At 43.1% G+C, this 20,692-nt stretch overlaps 1 protein-coding gene across 7 annotated transcripts in view; it reads left to right on the top strand.

The window, feature by feature from the left end:
- The first annotated feature begins 2,074 nt into the window (after window positions 1-2,074).
- AFF4 (AF4/FMR2 family member 4) overlaps window positions 2,075-20,692 on the top strand; it is a 54,176-nt gene continuing 35,558 nt past the window's right edge. For 3 of the 7 annotated variants that reach the window (XM_037397581.1, XM_037397575.1, XM_037397576.1), the window contains exon 1: window positions 2,075-2,278. In XM_037397581.1, coding sequence (XP_037253478.1) covers window positions 2,232-2,278 — 47 coding nt within the window. In that variant the 5' untranslated portion in view covers window positions 2,075-2,231. Of the gene's footprint in view, window positions 2,279-2,381; window positions 2,484-2,745; window positions 2,857-16,786; window positions 17,047-17,082; window positions 17,322-20,692 lie in introns of those variants that run through there. The other 4 variants (XM_037397577.1, XM_037397578.1, XM_037397579.1 and 1 more) reach the window with 4 other exon arrangements.

The raw sequence follows: 20,692 nt of genomic DNA on the forward strand, positions 1-20,692 counted from the left end.
GGTACTGCCAACTGCTGAAGTCCCTCTACCCTTATTTGTTTAAAATGTGTTTAATTTCAAATACAGTATTTTGTTGGTTTTTTTAATTTCCCTGTTTACTTTGTCTCTATGTATTCTTATTTTACAGAGTAAAACCCACCAGCCTGTTGATCCTTACCAGTTCATCTTTCACTAGATCACATCCTTGTATCTGAGTGGATGCTTTTGATTCAAATTTTTTTTTCAATGGGAAAGGTAGTTCTTTAATTACTGTCTTCCAAAGCTCTAGGTTAAGTTGAAAAGATCATTAATTTTTAACCAGAAATTGTTATATTTGCTAAGCAGTTACACAAGGCTTGTGTAGCTCTGAACAGCCTCAATTTAATCCTTCCAATTACAAGTACAGCTGCCGTTGCTAATTGAAGGGAAGCAATTGATGTGGGCTGGTAGAAAAACAGCCTCAGGTAAAGGCATCACATTTCAAGGAGAAACGCTGGGAACCGAACCGGTGGGAGAGCAGAGGAAGGGAGAGATAACTTGATCTTCTAGTCTGGGTCTTTATTAAATCAAACATCTGTCAGTCAGAAACAGGTTTTTGGGTGCCCTCAATGAAATTGCATTACACAGTCTGTTGTGGATTGATAGATAGATTTTATTTTTTTTTAGGGAGGAGTGCTTAATAAATAGGACTTTTGCTAGCAAATGGATTTGATTTATAAAGAAACGATTCAACATACCTTAGCCCCATGGGTTTAATTTGCTTTATGAAATTATATTTATTTAAGCTCTGCCTTTAACCAGACACTGAGACACCAGTTGTGGCTGAGGCAGATCTTCGCAACCTGATTTCGTTACTCGAGATGTGTAAGGGGAGGGAGGGGTGTAATAAAAAAACATAATACCAGGACATGTTTGATTTTGGAAATTTGATGTATCAGAAGTGTCACTGGCAGAATGTAATTCTAAAAACATCATTGAAACGGATAGGAACAGTGTATTTTTGTTATTTTCTGTTATTTACAGTACTGTGTTACTTTCCTAGAGAAGCTGCCTGTGCCTTTCCTTCCCTTTATAGAGAAGGGAACTTACATGTGCGTTTAATTTTCAGGTAGGTTGGGGCTCCACCCCAATTTGATTGCCTTTGTTGTGTCATTGGTGGGATTTCAGCATCACCACAAACATTAGATTTCACTACCAGTTAGAGTAGCTATGAACTGCTTCAGATTGGCTCTAGATTTAAAACTTTTATTATGACTTTTTACATAATTTTTCTTTGAAGGGTCTCTGCAATCATAGTATCAGAGACTTTTTAAAAGAGGATTTAGGTTCTGGAGTCTGTTACACTTATGGGGGAAAAAAAAAAGTCGGTGTGTTTTCACTGTTCTGCTGCACTTGACTCAGGTATTTCAAGCCATTCAAAAAGTATTACTTGGTAACAGCCGAGCTCCCGGTAGAACCATGCTCCAGTGCCTTTCAGAATCAGTTTATGTGGAAGAAGTGGTTTTTGTTTAAATTAAAAAAGGTTTACATAGCCTAGTTATAAGTTTTTTCAAAACGAGCTTCTGTTGGAGATGCTTGTTCAAGCCGCTGCCGGGGGGTTCGTATCCTGGCGGGTGCGGGGGGCAGCCCGGGGGGGCCGTGCCCGTTGCCGGGGGTCGGGCCCACCCCGAACGCCGCCGGGGAGCGGAGCAGCGGGCAGAAGAGCTCAGGCCTGGCCCTGCGTGCCCGGGCAGGCGGCGGGGCCGGGGCCGCGCCGGGCACGGCTCTGCCGTGCGGGAGTTCACCTTCCAGTAGGAGGTGGCCCGTCAGAAGGGCGCGGGCCCAGCGGCTGGCGGGCGCAGGGAGCGCCGCAGTGCGGGAGCGCGGTATTTACGTGTGGATATTTAATCGCCTGCGAAAGTGACGGGGTTTTAACCGACGTTAGCGGGCGCGAGCGAGGCCGGCAGAGGGCGCCGCGGGCGGGAGCGCGCTTCAGGGGCGGCCACGTGACGAGCTGCCCCGCCCCGCGGGGTCGCGTGCTCGCGGGAGTCCCCCCCACCCGGTGGGTGGGTCACGTGAGCGGCGGCTGGGGCTGCGGCGGCGCGGGGGCTGTCGGGTAGCGCCAGTGCCCGGCTGCGGGAGGAGCCGCGGCCCGGCAGGACGGGCGGAGGGAGGAGGGAGGCCGGAGCCGGGCGAGGGGCCGAGGGCTGCCCAAGCCGACGTCGCCGGCCCTCGCCGATCTCGCCTCGCAGCCAGCGCGGCCCCGGCCCGCGATGGAGCGGCGGGACCCCTGGGGAGCCGCCGTCGCCACCTCCCGCCTGTGAGCCCGCGCCCCCCCCGCCCCCCTCTCCCCGGGCCTCGTCCCGGCCGGGCCTGCCCCTGCGCTCCCCGGGCGCTCGGCGGCGGCGCCCCGCTCCCTCAGGCCTCTTCGTTCCCCGCCCTCCCCCCCCCCCCCCCTTCCCCGCCCGGCGGGCCGGTGGCGGCAGCCAGGAAATGGTCCGGGCCTAGCGGAGCGGCGAACGGAGGTGAGACGCGGCCGGGGGTGGGGACGCGCCGGGGCCCGCCGCGGGGATAGGCCCTCCCGCCGAGACTGGCACCCCCGCCGGCGGGGGAAGGGCGGGATCCCGGTGCGGCCAACGTCCCCTCCCCCCGCCCCCCCTCCCCCCCTCCCCCCCTCCCCCCGGCTCACTTCTCGGGAGCTTTCCTGGCCCGCCCCGCCGTCCCTGCCCGGCCGCAGCCCGCCTCCCCCCGCCAGCGCTACCTGCGCGGCCCCGGCCCGCCGGGCGCCTGGGACGGGCCGGTTCGTGGCGCATCTCCTGTTTCCAGCGGCGGAGCTGCGGCGTTTCCCCGCAGACGGACGGGGCGAGGGACGCGCCGAGAGGAGCTGCGGGACCGGCGGTGGGTGGCTGTGTCGGGCCCCGGTCCCCCCGGCCCGGCCCTCCCGTCTGAGAGCCGGAACCCTGGGAGCGGGCACCCGGGGTGCATCTGGGGGCCGGTGGGGCCGGTGCCTTCCCCTCTCTTAGCCGATGGGTTTAATCCTTTCCCAGTAATTGACGTCAGGGCTTTGTTCCTTCCCCTTTGCTGTCAGTGCTTTAGGCCCGGAGCTGCTCTGGGGATGGGGAGGGCAGGGCTGGGTGCTGCTGGTGCTGCGGCGGCCACGGGAGGTGGCTCCGGTGGGTGCTGCCGAAGGTCAGGGGAGGGCAGACTCCGGGGTCACAGTCACATCCTCCTCGCAGGTGACTGGATAGTTGTTATGTAAAGCATCGTCCCTGATGAGGGTTGTGTTATAATTTGTAATCATAAGAGCATTTGCTTGACGTTTCTTTGACCTGGGCTGATCAGTGGGTTAGTCGTTCTTTTCCTTTTTCCAATGAACAAAACGAAGCAAGGAAGTGTTGGGATGTGTAATGCCCGTATCGGTGCTTTCAGTCCCTGTGTCTTCCATTCACTTCTTGAAATGAGAAAGTGATTAACGTCATTTTGGGGGAAAACGGAGTGCTTATACCCGTACCTCAAATTCGGCCTGAAAAGGTGATGTACTGATGAGAAGAGAGCGCCACCTCGCAGGTGGGGACCCCTCTGTTTCACAAAGCCTGTCTCCTCAACTTACTGCGGTCTTGTTTGATTATTTACTTACGAAGACTGATGGTTTTAAATGTTTGCGTTTCCTTCCACTGATGTCGGTCAGACCTCCTGCTTGCGTCTGTGTGAGCTGAACAGGCACTTACTCAGCATCAGTAGTCTTTGAAATCAACTTGTTCTGCTCAAGTCTGTGCTTTTATTTGTCACCTTATTGCCAGCTCTCTTCTGGCAGCTGAATTCTCATGGGTATGTTTCTGGTTCCTTACATTTCTTTACAACTTCTGAGTACTTCTCTTTAAGTCACTGGAACACAGTGTTTTCCAGCCCAGGGGCGTTATTGTGAAATTGGGTCTAGTCAAGGCTTTGGAGGGGAGTGATTGTACACTTGATTTCTCATTTTGTTATCTCCTCTAATGAGAGGAACATTATTAAACTCACAGTGGTCCGGTTGTGTCGTCTGCCCCAGCAAGGTGTGGTATAGGTACTGTGTATGGGTGTTATACTGTAGTTATACAGTGGCTTGTAATGGTAATCGTTTTTTCTTGTTGGTCAATAACAAGAAAAAAATTCTACCCTTTGGCATTGTTAATATCTTGGCTTGATTAATATCAGCACTAGTTTTTATGATTTCCTAACTGCTATACCGTATATTTGCAGCTTTGTGCAAGATCAAGCTCTCCTCTGTTGAACAGTTTTAGCAATGATGAAAGAAAATAGTAAATTTAAACTCTAGTCTCAAAACCAGTTTCAGGTCCCTGATATTTCCTTTAAGCATCTCTGCAGTTCTCATTTTATGACTTTTATCCTATGTCTCAAAACACTGAGTGAGCAAGACTGAGCCTCTGGGGTAGGTTTTTGTGCAAGAAGGCACACTGCAACCAAAAAAAAATAGTTCATATTTGTGCGGTTTGCATTCTTCCCAGTTCTAATTCTCTGAGCTTGATAAAACATGATAAAACTTCACGGAAATGTTAGTTGGATTCCTAGGTTGTCTTTTTCAGTAAGCTGGAATGTGCAAGTGCTTTTGCATGGTTATGACCCAACTGTTTTATAAAAAGATGCTGGATACTTTTATCTGCAAAAGCCATACACTTTGTGGTGTTCAGGTTTTGTAGAGAAACAGTCGCAGCAGAAAGTTGCCCTGACTTTACAGTTGGTAGATAAGTGGGCACGTATGTGCTAGTTCCTGCTTCCTTTGCTAGCTCACAGCTGGCAAGGATGTTCTGCTGCACTTAGTTTTCCACTGTGGTTGCTCCTGGATGTTGGATATGACTAAAGACATACATGACTTGTGCGTTACTGACAGAGAGCAGTTCACAGCATCTTTTAAAGTAGACAGGGGACTCTGTGACCAAGTAATGGTGAAACTGCTGTCCCTCCACACCTATTTTCAGTGTTTGTAATGAGAGTTGCCATAACAGCTCATATCTGCTTCTGATGCCTGCCTTCCTGCTCATCCTCTTGTTTTGTGAGCTTTTTAATTATTACTGCTCTGACTCTTTGCTCCAGATCGACAGGAGTCTGCAGGGTTGAGGGTAGAAATATTAACCCATGATACCCATGTCTGAGGCTGAATCTTGAGACGAGAAATCAGCACCTGTCCTATAGGCAGATTTTGCCTTTGTTGGGCATATAAAAAACATACAAGCATCTTTCAAGAGGCTGCCTCGAGCAGCAGCAATGTGCATGTAGAGCTGAGAGGAAGGTTAGTCACGCAGTGTCGCGTTTGGGGTATACCTGTCTGAGGATGTAGGAATAGTCTTGAGATTATAGTGACTCTGAGGTCTTTTTTCTGCTGCAGTAATTGTTCTTGGCCACGTAATTTCAAATTGTTACTCACATGTGGTTTGTTCTACAGGTGTATTTCCTTTCTCTCATGTTCCTACAGTCTCACAGTTACCTTCAACAGAGGCTAAGAAATAACTAAACTTGAGTCCACCTGTCTTCCTTGTCATTTGATTTTAATGTCTGTCTGAGAGTTTGTATCAAAAAAGAAGCGATGTTGATGTCATCTTCACTATGCATTGAGGAAAGAATGCTCTAAATTGTGGGGAGATGGAGAGGCTGAAGGATGAAGGAGGACTGCCTGGAAATGAGTTGGGGAAACTATAACAGATTACATTTAGATAGAGCAGGGTTAGATGTATGTAAAAATATACTGCTAACTGTGTTAAGATAAGAAATCAAGTTCATAGAATTGCAGAACTAAGGATGAAGGAACTTACCTGGCAGTTACACTTCTCTTGCAGAATTGTTCCTTCTCTGCTGTTACTAATGACTAACAAGATGCTCTCCAGCTTGTGAAATGATAGGGGTTCTATCGCTGCTTAGGAAGTGTAACTGCACAGGCTTGTGCTCCTTCCTGTCATAAAGCTTTTCTCGTAAGTTTAGTCAGTCTGATTTTTTTATAGTAGTTCTGTTCTCTCTCTTACTGTATATTTTTGGCCGATGGGAATCCAGATTTATTCTTTTCCTAGATACTTGAACTACATGTACGTACTCCTGTTGAATTAAGGTTTCCCATTTTGAATAATTGTATCTGCTCTCTGAAATGAAAATCTGGTGTTGTGTATGACTTTTGTAGGGGTGCCTAGCACAGCACATAGCTGCAGCGTAGCACAGCTTGCTTCCTTGTCTGGTTCTGTGCCAGCTTCGTACGTGCCGTCCAAAATTCCATTTTCCCTGTAGCTGTGATATTGTTTGTCTCATGCACTCGTGTCTAATTTGGTGTCTGCCATCTCCCCAGGCTCTCAAATTCTTACTACTTTCCAAATTCCTTTCTCCAACTTCGTGTTTCAAAACTCTCTTTTCCCTAGTGTAGCGATCTGTATTTTCTCCCCGAGTGCGTTAGCTTGTAGTTCCTCAAGTTGTCATTTCTCTTGTTCTTACTTGATTCATTAATTCTTGCTGATGACTGTAAAACCTGGTTTATTAACTGGCAGTAGCACCAGGTACCAACAGGAAAAAAAGGAAAAAAATATCTCCTGCTCAGTACTGTACAAACATTGAATAAGAGAAGTTCTTGCCCTGAAGTCTTGAACTAATTTCCTTCTGTTAACAGCTCGTTAAGAAAAGTTTTCCTGCACTCCTTTCTATTGAGCTGTGGTACTCAGTCCCAGCAATACCTCACTAGACAGCTCACAGCGGCCTTCTATTGATATTTTTTTTTTTTAACAGTTCATCTTAGCTTTTGTGTCATAACATTTACTGATAATTTACTTAAATGTGTTGCTTGCCATGTTTTATAGTTAAATACAGAGTGTACTTTTACTAATACTGTAACCCTGTAATGATTGTATTTTTCAGGAGAGACACTTTTTATCATTCCAGATCTCTCCCTGTGGATAGGTGTACTCCTCTGCAGCCTTACAGCAGTTTCTTGCTGTTTATCCCCAGTGCTACACTGGGGACGTAAAGAATAGATCTAGTAGACAACAGGCCAGAATAATGGTGCGGTTCTCTTCAGTGTTAGCGCTGTGTTTGTCTTCTGGTAGAGGATTGATGTTTTTCCCTTTATCTGCAGTTTCCAAGAGCAGCTCTAAGATGCTTGTCTTTTGGACTGGACTCCAAACTTCCCTCAGCTTGTAAATTTAGTGGCTTATTTGTGGAGGGGCAGAAGCAAACCCTGGAAATGTGTGTGCTGCTCCTGAAGCTCTCAGGGGTGACTGGCATTGGGAATAGCATCAGAGAATGTGTCAAACCAAAGTGGATCCCTAAACATGGTGCTTTTGATATTCTGTGATTTTTACTGTATATGGTGTTAAAATGAGAAGGCACCCAGGTTTAGGTACGCTCTAACTTTGTAATCTCCTGGAAATGGAGGCAAGTCGTTGGTCATCTCACTGTAGTTGGTTCATACATCATTTTATTTACATGCATTTTCCAATTCTAAGAAAAAAAGCGTGTTTAATTTTTAGAACCAAACATTGGGAAAATAGCGTTTAGAACCATTAACCAGTTGAAAAGTACTCTTCAGACAGGAAGGATTGTTTGAAGTTGTCCTTAGTTCAGGTTCTGAGATTTCACCAAGGTAAATTCTTCCATATTAGATACTTCCCTCAACAGTTTTGGTTCTTGCTGAAGTGTCACACCATTGAGCAGTCTCTCTGCCCTGCTTTTTCACTGAAGCGTAGCAGCTACATGTGAACCTTTACTTTGAGGGTTGAATTGTGATCTGTCATCAGGCAGTGATGTGAAACATGGAAGTGTGTTTCAAATATAGAAACCAAATAAGAGGAGAACTGAGCAGATGTTTTGTGCCTCTTCTGGCTGCATTTAGTGTGTAGATCCTGAGGTAGTAGGCACCTACCCATAGATAGACACGTAGTTACAGATAAATGTGTAAGGACCCTGGAGCCTTATAAGGCAATGTTAGTGTAACTGGTCCTCCAGCATCACAAAACCTGGGAACAAGTTGTGATAGCTGTGTTCACCCTCGAAGGCAGTTATATTCAGTGCTTTCCCCCGCTCCTCGTGCTTCAGGGCTGTGTAGAACAGTCAGAAATGTAGAATGCACTTTCCTTAGTGTGATCCTGTTGCAAGTGTCTGTTTTTAAATGAATGTTCAGTATGTGTATTGGATGTTTGCAGTATATATAAGTTACGCTTCAAAATACTAAATGTGTACTTCCATGGACGTCACCACCTATGCTAACATTACTACAAAAGCTCAATAGATGATCATAATTGTACAGCTTTGTACTACTGGGAAGCTGCCCGGTGGGAAAGGGCCTGGGGGGCTGGCTGAGGGCTGGCTGGGCATGAGCCCCTGGGGTGCCCGGGTGGCCAGGGAGGTGGTGTTGTCACCATCCCTGGAGGGATTTAAAAGCTGTGTAGATGTGGCACTGAGGGCCATGGTTTAGTGGTGGGCTTGGTGGTGCTGTGTTAATGATTGGACTTCTGTAGGGAACAGCTGGCTGTGCCTGCTGGATGGACCTGCTGCTTTTGCATCATCTCTGCCTTCTTCATCATCTCCTCATAAGCTTCCTCAGCTCTCTTAAGGGGCTTGCTGGCCGGCTGGCTGGGGCCGCTGTCCCCTTTCTCCATCAGGACCTGGCACAAACATTCTTGTGTTTGATCAGAGTTCAGCGAACACAGACACACTGCGAAGGACCCCAAAATATTTAAATGTATTCCCTAGCACATGCTATATAGAAGATAAAAATAATGTATGAAGAGATGCTGGCTATTTTTTGGCATTTGTCAAAGTCACCAGCAACTCTGTTCAAGAGGAATAAATGCACTGGATGATCTTAAAGGTCTTTTCCAACCTAAACGATTCTATGATTCTATTTTTCCTATAAGGCAGCGTAAAAGCAAACCAAAAAAGCCACATCAAAATAGGAATTTAGTTTTTGTGTGATGTTGTGTATTTTGTGGGCAGAGGAATAACCAGAGTTTCTGGGGGAAAAAAAATGAGAAATCTGCCAGTTTAATTTTCCAGTGTTCTATTACTATTAGCATAAGCATTTCCTTATTTAAAGGTAATTAAAAAAAAATTTGGTCAAAGTCCAAATCTGAAAAATTGAGCCATTAAGATTAAAATTTCAGGAACATTAAATATGGAGAAATGGGTTAAAGGATTTAGTGGAGGAACATGTTGTAAATTGAATTTAGCAAGTTGTACTGTGTTTCGGCATAAATAAGAACAGCAGCCTAATGGAAGTTGCTCTGGTTGAAAAATGCTTCATTTTACAAAGGTGTCTTAATAGTATTTTGTTCTTGTAACTTCAAGGGCCTTGAAGCATAACGATTGGCTAAGATGAGATGAAATGGACTGATATTTTTCCTATCTCATGTCTTTTTTTGATGTGCTGGGTGGTCCTGTATGGAAAAGAGCTTACTGGTAGTTTTGTTTGTGTGATTTGAGTAGGGTTTTGTATATTTGGGTGGGTGGGGAGCTGCTGCTGGTGGGGTTTTCTGTTTGTTTGAGATCTACTATTAAATCTTCCAGTTCATGTGTGGTTTGTATGTCAGTGACTCGTGGTGGATTGCAGCTGCTGCAATCCATGCTGGCTGTGGGTGGAAGGCAGTATGGTCACTGTACCTCCTTGTTATACTATTTTAAATTGCCTGGTGAAGTTTTGGAACCACTGTATTTTATTTTGTCCTTACAATACCTATAGGGTATACTAATATCATATTAAAATGTTGATCTGACACGGTGAAAGCTATGGTGTAGATAGCCTTTAAAAGACAAAGGGTGAAAATGTTTTTCTTGGAGCAATGATTACTGCTGCTGAAATATCTGCACCAATTATATTTAATGAGGAAAAAATACAAGTAAGAAGTTTGTGTTGTGACGCATTCTTAGCCAATAATTACCAGAAATATGTTTTACTAGGAGTTTCAACAAGTAGTTTTCAGCTTAAATTTGTTAATCACTAATAACTGTCTAAAAAATAACTTTTTTTCTTGATTTTTTTCTCCAATTTTTTTTAAGGAAAAACTTGCATCCTTTTATGGCCACATGAAGCAAGATCCATGCTGAATTGACATGTAAAGATGTTTTCACGGTGTCCTCTTTGTGTCGATGTTTTTGTTGTTTGGGGTTTTTTTGATAAAGCCGATTCCCGTTTGCTCTGGTGATGCAGAGGAGCAGTGTGGTGTGTGTGGCAGGGGGCACGGGCAGGGAGAGGGGAGCACCAGTCACCGCAGGTACTTGCATCTGCTGTGTGGCACTCCTGCTCTCCCCTAGTGGCACGTGCCAGCAGGTATTTATTCAGAGGAATGTTAAAATACATTCAGTCATGATTTACCGACAGACTCGAAAACTAAAGATAAAAAATGGGTGTGGTTTAACCTTCCTTTCTCTTTAAGAGAACAAAATTTGGATCTCATTGGCTGGTATAATGGGTTGATTTCTTGCTAGCAGGAGTGTATTTTGCATTTATACAATTTATTTTAATCCATTAAACATTAATATTTTTTTAAAGTATTATGTGTAAGTGAATAGTGAATCATACCTTTAAAAAAATTAATCTTAGCTTGTACTTAGTAGAATTCAATTAATTCAACCAACAACGAGTTGCTGCCATCCGTGCCAAATGTCTAAGAAAGACGACAAAACTGGTTGAAGCTACTTAGTCCACCGTATCCTTGGAAGCTTTAGCGATGAGAAGTGTATCTTACTGTGCAATTTCTGTAGCACTTGAAAACAGTTCTATCTGTTAAGAGACGTTACCAGGTTTAAGCTTTGTAACAAACTGACATGCTGAGGGGCTTGGTATGAACGGCCTATTGCATTTAGTGTTTTGAAATTCAACTGAATTTTGGCAAGGGTTTTGCAAGGTTGCCTGTGGGTTTTTTTAACTGCATTTGACAAAAAAACCTTCATTCTCTAGTGGCAAGATTCATTGAGTTTCACAGACTTTACATTATATATGTTATGATTCTACATTTTGCAGTTCCATGTCTGTCAAGTCTTTTAGCTTATAGTTAAAAATATGTTAGGAACAGGAGTTCAGAACCAGCTTGCACAATGCCTTTACTAGTTTATCAAATGCAGAAGTTAAGTTTTTGGTCTGGATAGACAGAAAATTCTTTATCTTCTGTGGAAGATACTTTGTAATCATTACTATTGGGAGTTATGACATCTCTGGCGTAATGGCATGGTCCTGGGATGTCAGTGGGTACCACACGAGTGGTGCCGGTGCTCTGTGGGGATGACCACAATGGCACTGTTTGATTGCTGGCTGCCCTGCCAGCGACACGGGAGCAGCCCAAGGCATGTTCTGTCCGCAGTGTCTTTGGTGGCTCAGTCTCCTTTTGGTCCTTAAATATAATAGACCTTGAATAGCATCACTTTTGTTTTAAGGCCATATCCAGAAAAGTGAGAAAAGCTGTAATAACTTTGGAAAAAAAAACCCCAATCCCCAAACAACTTAGTGGCATTAGTAGTGAAAAAAGGTAACATCACTTTATTAAAAGGGTTTGTATAGCTAAATTAATGTTTATCATCTGTTTTCCTGAAGTAATTGATACTATATTAAATGTCTTGATACTCAGTGGCTGCTGAAATGTTAATAATTTTCTCGGTCTGCTCGCAGGGATTATAAAATACAGGTGGCATTTAATAGGTAGGATGAAAGGTTAAAACTTTCCAATTTAGACTAGTGTTTGTTTGGAAGCACTGCACATCAAAGCTGTGGCTTTCCTGCTGAATTTCAGCTTACCTCTGTAGATTGTTCTGGTCCCTTCCTCTTGCTTCCAAATTTTTTTTGCTTTGTCTGCAAATCTTAAATACTCCTTCTCCCTAATGGGTTTTTCCAGAGTTTAACTAATACACGCTCTCCTCATCTTCAGTATACTTAAATGGAAAAAGAAAGTTTTAAGTGATCAGAAAGTGTCCCTGGTTTCAGAGCTGTCATGTCATTCAAGTACTAATAGCAGATTTTAGATAGGTGGCAAATGGTTATTAATTTGGTAACTTTTTGCATGCAAGTTAGGGCTGAAAATTGGGAATCAGAGTTAAAATTCTTATTCTCTCTTTTCTGGTACTCAAAACTGTGGATTTTAAGAAGTCTGTGAACTCTCGTTTTCAAAATGTAAGGCAATCCTGGAAATACCGTAACTGGTAATGGGGACCCTTAGTGCTGTGAGAGCCCAAGCTGTCACGTTTGAGAAGATACTCACATGCCGACATGCATGAACTCAGTTGGCTTTTTGATGCTTCCCCTCCACCCCCTTCGGCTGTTGCCCTAACAGTCCAGAAACATAGTTTGCTTTGTTGTGCTACAGAATGACAGAGTAGCACACCTTGAGTGTTTTCCCGTGGTTCTGAAGAGAGTTAAATCACAAAGTGGTGAAGTTCATTCTCTCTGGCTGCTCTGCTGACGTGCTCTCCAGCATCCTCCTGCTCCTATTTCATCAGTCATAACCTCACTGCTTGTCAGCAGCTGCAGACAAAGTCCACCTATGACACTGATACAGAAAGCAGAGGCAGTAATATAATGAGACTTTTGTGGATTTCTTGGGGGGTATTTTTATTTGTTCGAGGTTTTTAGTCCTTATTTTGTTTTAAACAGGTTGCTTATTCCTGCTCGCTAATGCCAATGTGACTTTCAGGGGCCATGGAGCATTCAGGTTTACCTGTGTTTAAAAATAGCCCTACCCCCAAAATAAGTATTTTGAACCAGCACAGATTTCCCTAATTCAGCTTAACCAGCTCCAATAGACGGCTGTGTCAGCACAACCAGGAGAGGGGTTTGGGGCTGGCGCACAGCACGCGGGTGGGAGCTGCGTCGAAGATCTGCCCCGGGCCAGGGGCTCGGAATCGCACCCAAGCTACACTCTTGAGTTGTAAAAATTGCCTTTTGCTCTAAGTACCAAGTAGAGCTGTGGACAGGGTGTATTAATAGCCCCCAAATATTTTATTATTGATGTTTGTGTTGTGAAGATGTATCAAATAAAAGCTGTGTTTAGAAAATAAGCTCCTTGAAAGAGCAAGGGGAAGAGGCAGAGATGCTATCGGTGTTTATGCAGCATTGCCATGTGGAAGAGACCTCGCTGCTGTGAGCAGTTACAGAAGACCTACGTGGTTTATACAGTGGCAGAGTGTTACTATCTCAGACCCTGATGTTTGTTGTAGTATGTTATACAGTAGGATGTGTGAACTTTGACAAAAGCAAGTCCAAGATAAATGTCTTGTGAGAGAGTGCAGACAGATGATCTTTCAGTAAGGCTGGAGGAAATGGCAGTTAAACCTCAGTAATGTATTTGATAAACTTTTTCTCTCCCTGCTTTCTCTGTAGTTCTGTTGAGATGGGAGAAGGATGTGAACCTTGAAATGAATGTGGTTTTTCACTTTTGCCTTTTCCACTCTTTCATTTTAGAGGGCACCTCATTAAAACATTGTCTGCAGTTTCAGATCTTATACAGAGCATATTTATCAGAATTTCTGTGAAGTGAATCCTTTCTTAATCCTAATGCCATAGAGTTCATAACACTCAAATGTAATGATGTCTTTTATGAAAGTAAATTAGTGTGAGGAAGTCAGAACTATAATAGTCAGATTAATGTTGGATGTCTGAATAACTATTGCTTAATAAAATTTAAACGCCAATTGTCTTGGCTTCAAAGTTTAAACAGAAGAACATGTAGGCACAGGAATTCGGTTATTAAGTTTCTGCTCAATTAAACTGGAGAATATTGTTGGAGAACAGTATTAGAATATGCTTTGGTTAGCCTGTGTGGACACGAAAAGATAGCATGTAAAAATTTTGTGTTCATGATGGTCTGTCTTTGCGCTGTGCAAATTACAGAATCTAGCAGTGCTGGAGAGTTGAAGGGGTGAGGAGAGGATGTCATTGAGTGTGAGGCTGGATTGGGCTGAAGTTTGCTGAGTTGAGAATTGCATGAGAAACAAAATTGTGTTCCCTATGATGGCAGAGCTCTGGGTCGAGTCTGTGCTGCTTGGTTTTGTTATCTCCTGACCTGTTGGATGTCAGGGCTTGAGCTTCAGATGTTAATAAGAATATCGTTGCCTTGGTTAAGAAGGCCTCGTATCCCTGAAAGTAGTTTTGGTTTTAAGCCAGGTGAAGCAAATAGAAATGCAAAGACTTGGGAAGGCAAAGTTGAAATTCTGCTTGGCTGAACAGCAGGAGCGAGCTTTACTGCTGCTGGCTCAGGCTTGGATATCGGTAACGGGAGTGTGTTGGGGCTCCTTTGCCTTACCTGGCTCAGAGTCCTGACTTGGTGCAGAAAATGACAATTTCTGTGGATTATGACCTTGCCATGTCGCAGCATTCAGCCTTGGGGATATCTTTTCCTTGAGAGTCAGTAACACAGCTGTCAGGCCATTCCTTGGTGGGATCTCTGCTGTCTGCCGGTGCTGGTGCTTTGTTAATGGGGCAGTTGATGGAGGAATTGACATGTATCTGAGGAGAGAGCAGGGAGTGGTGCTGTCACTTCCTAGATTTCCCTATTTCTCTATGATTTCTCAAGAGACAGGACAAAAAGGAGAGACTGAAGTTGATGTCTTGTAAGCAGCTCCATTCTCTACAATGAGGAAGAGCTGGGAACTTTGTTTCTGTGTAAGGTTAATCATTGGGAGGGGGGAATCAGATGTTTTCATTACCGTGTAATACTTTTGCACAACAATACAACGTTTTAGAGAATGGATAATTTTGGATCTTTTCAGATCCCTTGAGTAAATTACATCAAACCAGTTTTGCAAATTCTTCCCAGGTGTAAACAATTTTAAGCTATTTTAGTAGTATGTTTTAGAAATGGACTTAAAATTTTGTTTTGAATGAGCTATGTTTCAACTGCTGAAGTTAGAATTTCCTCCTTAACTTGGCTTCTAAAATGCAGTTGCTGCGTGTTAACTTCTACCTTAGTCAAAATGTAGTCCTTGCTTTCTTGTGCTGAATCTTGAATTCTCATCTGAACTTGTTTAATGAAACATTATCCTATAGAGCCTCTTTAGTCTCTTTAGTTCTAAAGGATCCCAAAGTCTTTTTCAGTAGTTAGTGTTACTAAGTTACGAATGATCGCTATAATTCTTTAATCCATCCTTTCGGTGTGGTGGCTTCTCAAGTAGAAGATGCTGGCTGATGCTTGGGTAACCTGATACAGTTTTGAGGGGTGAAGGGGGAATCTGGCAGATAAAACTAAAGAGCAGGATGTAATTACTTGCATTGTCATTTGACTGAGACACTGGAATTAATGTTGTGCTCTTTTAGAAAGTACTGTGAAATTTGTCTTGACTAACGGTGGTGAAGGATTTGTGCTCATTTGTCTGAGAAGCAGTGGCAAGCCCAGGCATATAGTGCTTTCTTGGGAATTTCTGCGGTGTTTCAGAGCTGAGTAGGAAGGAAAAGTGCCTACAGCAAATTGCTAGCTCTGCCCTCCCTGGTGGTTCTTGTCAAACATTAACCTGACCTAGGCCAACTTATCTTTTTTCTTTCCCCTTTTTTTAAAGCTTTCCCACCCTCACAATACATAGCAGCTCTTACAGTATTTTATGATGTCCCTGTTGAATGTGCAGAAGGGATCCCTGATGTGATGAGTGGGATATAAACATTTATGTTTATATTACAGAAACAAGAAACGTTTATGTTTGTATTAATGGTGAATCACTGGTTTTGTATTTGTATACCAATAAAATTGTATTACCAATAGCTCCGACCTTTTAATGAAACCTTGGAAGGCAGGATAGCACTCTCCTAGAGATGGAGCTATGTCAGAGTTCATTCTCATCAAAATATCTAAATGAGGTTATGGCTCAAGTTTCTTACGTTCACATATGCAGTCTTACTGTGTGAGCATGCCTAACAGCAAGTAGATTGATACTTAGTTATAATTTAATAACATACATGCTGCTGGTATAACCAACCTTTTCTTTGGTGGAGCAGATACCATTTGTAGTTGGAGCTGCCCCAGACTAAATACCCCTCCCTTGGCACAGCAAACCACTGCGGTGTTAACCAGAGCCGATGGAAAACTGCAGCCTTTGTGTCAAAAGGTGCGAGGGAGAGAAATAGAAGAGGACTTCATCCTTTTGAAAAGTTGTTTTTTCCTCTTTATTGACACATACACGTCTTACTTGAATTCTTTGTAAACTGTTGGTCTTAGTTTTCCTTATTTCAGTGTTACAAAACTATGAAGATGACTTTGATGATCGTGGTGCTTCTATATTCGCAACACATACTGTTTGTAATTCTTTGTGCAAAGCTGTATCATTATCATTTTGGGGGTTTTCTGCCTTTTTTTTTTTCCTCTTTACCGTAATGTAGAAAGCTAGAAGTTGAAACTACGCATTCATTTTTTTGTGATAGGTATTAAATAGTTCTTGGTGACACCAGAGCATGTTCCTATTTTGTGTGCTGGTGGGTTTTTGTTGTTGTGGGGCAGTTATTTTTTAATTTCTCTGTTTAACAGCTGTTCTGTGAGTGTATTTGTATTAAAAGCTGTCAGAGTAGCATTTTTGGATTGTCTATGTGATTTTAGCAACAGGATTAATAGTGACGCTGTATTTGACCCATGAGTTGGAAGAAGCTTGCCATGCCAGCTCCTTAGATACTCCTTGCTGTTCATGGTACAAGTAAGAAAAATAGTTTAAATAAATAAAATGTATCTTTGGGAGGGAGTTGGATAGCATTAAGGCAATTTCTGGTGTTTTTAAATGCCTTCTGAAAACATATAATTCCATACTACAAGGAGGATTTCTCAGGGTTTTTTCCTCCTTTTTTAAAAAAATAATAATTTAAGAAAAAAAATGGAGTTGTCTGTGCTTCGCGCAGCTGGGTGTGCCCTGCATGAAGTGCTAGATACTGTGTTTTCTCTCTGAAGACTGTTTATCGTTCATGGCCAAATGTTGTCAAACAAAATTTGTGTTTCATCACAGCCAATTAACCGGCACTGGATAAGTGAACTGTTTGATTTCTCTTGCTTATGAAACCAATTCAGATAGAAAAAAGCCCTTGAGTTAAATGAGGATGTCTTGAAGGAAGTCAAGGTGTTGTAAACATGCTTTGAAGATCCACTAATGCCTGCTTGAAAAGTGGTGGGTTTGGATCGCTTTTTGATGGGTTGCCTGTGGAGGGTCCCTCAGGCGGACCTTCACCTTTGATGGTTTTGCCTTACGGTGTCTGGGAAGATGGAGAGATGCTGCTGCTGGTGAGGGTGCTGGTGAACTTGTGCAAGGACAGGCTCTGGGATGCCTGATGTGGTTCAAGAGGGATGAGAGGTACCAGGCTGTTAGTCCCACGCCCAGACCCAGGGACCGGCGGAGGTCTTCTTTCCTTTAACAGCATTGCCAGGAAAACTTTGGCAATGAGGGTGTGTTGATTTTTTAAAAATTTTATTTATTTTTAACCTGAAAGCATGGTCCAAGAGTCCCATACGTGGGATCTGCCCCAGAGCTGAGGGAGTGGGTGGTGGGAAGTGGGAGAAGGCTGCAGCGGGTGGGCAGGGCAGCAGCAACGCTGCAGTTTCGTAACGCGAGTTATAAAGTCCAAGACGATGATGGCTTGAGTGAACTCTAGCCAAAGCCATGCCCTTTTCGGATTAAGGATGAACAGAAATACCAAATAGGATTTAGTAAGATGTTGGAACGAGAAATTAAAATTGTGTTTCTGGTATGGACGATTAGAATGACGCAGGACTAGTTCATGTGCTCAGTATGTCTAGGTCAGCAGTTAACAGCGGTGAAAGAATACACACAAGTGAATTTTGTCAGAGGTTTCTGTCAACTTCCTGCTGAATTTCCTGCATTCTTTCATCTCTTCGTATTGAGCTGGAGAAGAGGCATGAGATTTGAACAAAGCCAGTTGCATAGTTGAAATCCCATGCCAAATGGACGATGCAGAGGACAGTGTGGCTAACTGCACAAATAGTGACTCAAACCTGACAGAATTAGTCTTTCTAAAAATGGAAGTACTGTGCTGTGCTTCAGGCCTGTTTTTGAATTTCTTTTAATTTTTGGACTTTTCTTTCCCCAAATGTGGAAATCAAGGTGACTTTGGTCCTTGCTGTGAGGACGTTAATTCTGTCTCCTTTAGCCTGGCTCTACACCTCCTAGGTGTTCACACTTTTGCTCAGGCCTCCTGGGGAGAGGAAAAGGGAAATTATAGCAGGATCCTCTTGACAGCAGCAGGTAGAAGTTCTCCATCTTCCCCTTCCAGGGCTGGTGTGCAGGGAGGGAGCAGGGATGCTGCCCTCTTGCCCAGAGGGTAGGGGTGGCAGGAGCTGGGCTGCACCGAGCTGCTCCCAGCTCTTTTATCTTGTGGGAAAACATTTAAATCCAGGAAGCAGGTGTGGATGTGGGAGAGGGAGAAGCAGTTCTGTCTCTGTGCAGCTCTGGATGCCTGCAGCAGTGGTGGGGCAGAGCACCTTCCCACCAGTCAGCGTCGAACTGGGCAGGAACGGAGCTGCTCAGGCCAGCGTGGGACTGGGCTGGTGTCCCCTCTGACTTGGGCAAAAACCTGGACACCAGCATATAGTCTGTAACTTTGATCAGAGTGGTAAATTTTAGGTGGTGGATTTGAAAGGTTTGTTTTATCTACAAGTGGTCTTAAGACTTTGTTTTGCAATTTCCTTTATGCTGATGTTAATTGCTAGCAGTGTTAATTTAGTAGGTGTGCCTTAGTCTTCTACTTTCAAACTATCTCTACTGCTTGCTTTTCCTCAACGCAGACAAATTTATCTTCCGTTATGCTTTATGGCTGTGGAAGATAGGGGAAGTTGTCTGAAGTACAGCGTTAAAGAAGCCTCGCTAACTTAATTTATTTACACATTTAATGGTAGTGTGATTTTAATAGCTTTAGTACACACTGTAGGCACTTGAAATATCTCTGTGTAGAGATACGGATTAGATACAAACAAGTTTAACTTGAAGAACATTCAAACTATTGACTCTAAGAAAAAATTTAAAATAATTAAAAAAGGCCTTAAACCTAGTCCCCATACAGTCAAAAAGACTATCCATGAAGATGTTTATCATTTAGTGTATCACAAAAGACTGGGGGGCAGTAGTAAAATCTGTGATTAGCTGGTATATATTTCTGGTGACTAATTTTATGTTAACGTGGCAGGTATAGCCAGATCAGCTCTGGTTTTGCTCCAACTCTGATCTCAAGTGGATCTTTCTTAACTATAGTGTTCCTTTCATGGGACAGTGTTGGTACAAACGGGGTTTTTTCCTCAGTCCCAAGAGTTACAGTCATTGTTGATACAATTTTGAAAGATGCTGCTTGTCTCTGTAAAAAAATAGTAAAGGTCTTTGTTAATATTTAACCCTCTATTTGTAAAATGTAAATGTAAAATTCTTAGTTAAGATTATAATCTTCTAAATGTATAGCTGTCTAATCCAGTCTTAGTGTACTGATGTGTTGGTACTCCTATTCCTTGCCTCACATTTTGCCTTTAATAGTAAAATGGCATAGATTCAAACTGTTCCAGTGGGCTTTAACTGATCAGTATTTACAATTAAATCTGTATTTGTTTCTGTTCAAATCTTACACATATAAGAAGTTGGGCTGCAGTCTGAAGAATAAGCTTTTTAAGCCTCGAACTTGTAAACCAAGTTTGCTATTAATGTCAAAATGATCCAGGTAGTTTGCTTGCCACAATCCTGTGTACAGGTCCCTCTCCCAGCAGGCAGCCTTGATGTTCCCTCACAGTTACGTCAGTCCAGCTGATTACAGGATAACTGGGGAAAAAAGGGGTTGTATCACATACAATTTTGAAGTTATCATAATCCAGTTGCATTACGCTAAATGCTTTTACCTTGTTACAAGAGGAAGTAAAACAAGCCTGTCACCTTAAAAAGCATCAAATATTAAACTTATGCTGTGGGTTTATTCTGGTTTTGGCGTTCTCTTAGATATCACTATATTCAGAGTAGTAGATGAAATTAAGCCAAACAGAGGCTGAAATGTTACTAAGGTGAAAAGACTAATTTTTTAAAAACTGGGTGATAGGTTGAAGGCTTCTTGTTTAGAATGGAATAGCTGGTTTTGCACAGCTTTCAAAGTAATGCTGTAGCAAATATGTATGTTTCAGTTTTTTATAATCAGGCAGCTGTCTAAAAACATGAGATAATGATTTTCTAAGCAGACAACGTATTCATTTTAGAGTGCAAATTATGTGGAAGAACATCTGTTTCTTTCATGGAAGCACCTACTGTACTTCTTGCAGATCACTAAGGCACATTTGTAACTCTCTTGATATAAAGTACAGCACATGTTAAAAGAGTTAGTACCACCTTATCTATCATCTTATATTGTTTACTCCTTTGAGTCCCAACGCTTTATCAACCTCAAAGGGAACCTTTCCCAACCTTTTTTTTTTTTTTCTTTTCTCAACAATTTGATGCATTTCTGTTAACCCAAGCAGCAAAACCAAACTGCAAAGTAAAATTTTTAAGGAGGGAGATTGGTAGCTTATAAATCTGCATTTTTGCATTAGGATGCCACTGTATGGATTAAGGCAAAAGGTGTGATATTGCCAGAGCTCCACTGAAATTACTGCTTTGAATAGAAGTGTCTTTTGGGAGTCAGGAAGGGAGACTGGAAACAACATCAAAGCTTGAGGTTAGAATATGTTGGGGAATGGGTGCCAATAAAGGTATGTCAGCAGCAAAACCAAAACCAAATCTACAGTAGAAGTTGGGTGCTGAATGGGTGGGGGCATAAGAGAGTAAAACTGCA

Source organism: Falco rusticolus, chromosome 8 (genome assembly GCF_015220075.1).
Source record: "Falco rusticolus isolate bFalRus1 chromosome 8, bFalRus1.pri, whole genome shotgun sequence".
In the NCBI taxonomy this organism is placed as follows: domain Eukaryota; kingdom Metazoa; phylum Chordata; class Aves; order Falconiformes; family Falconidae; genus Falco; species Falco rusticolus.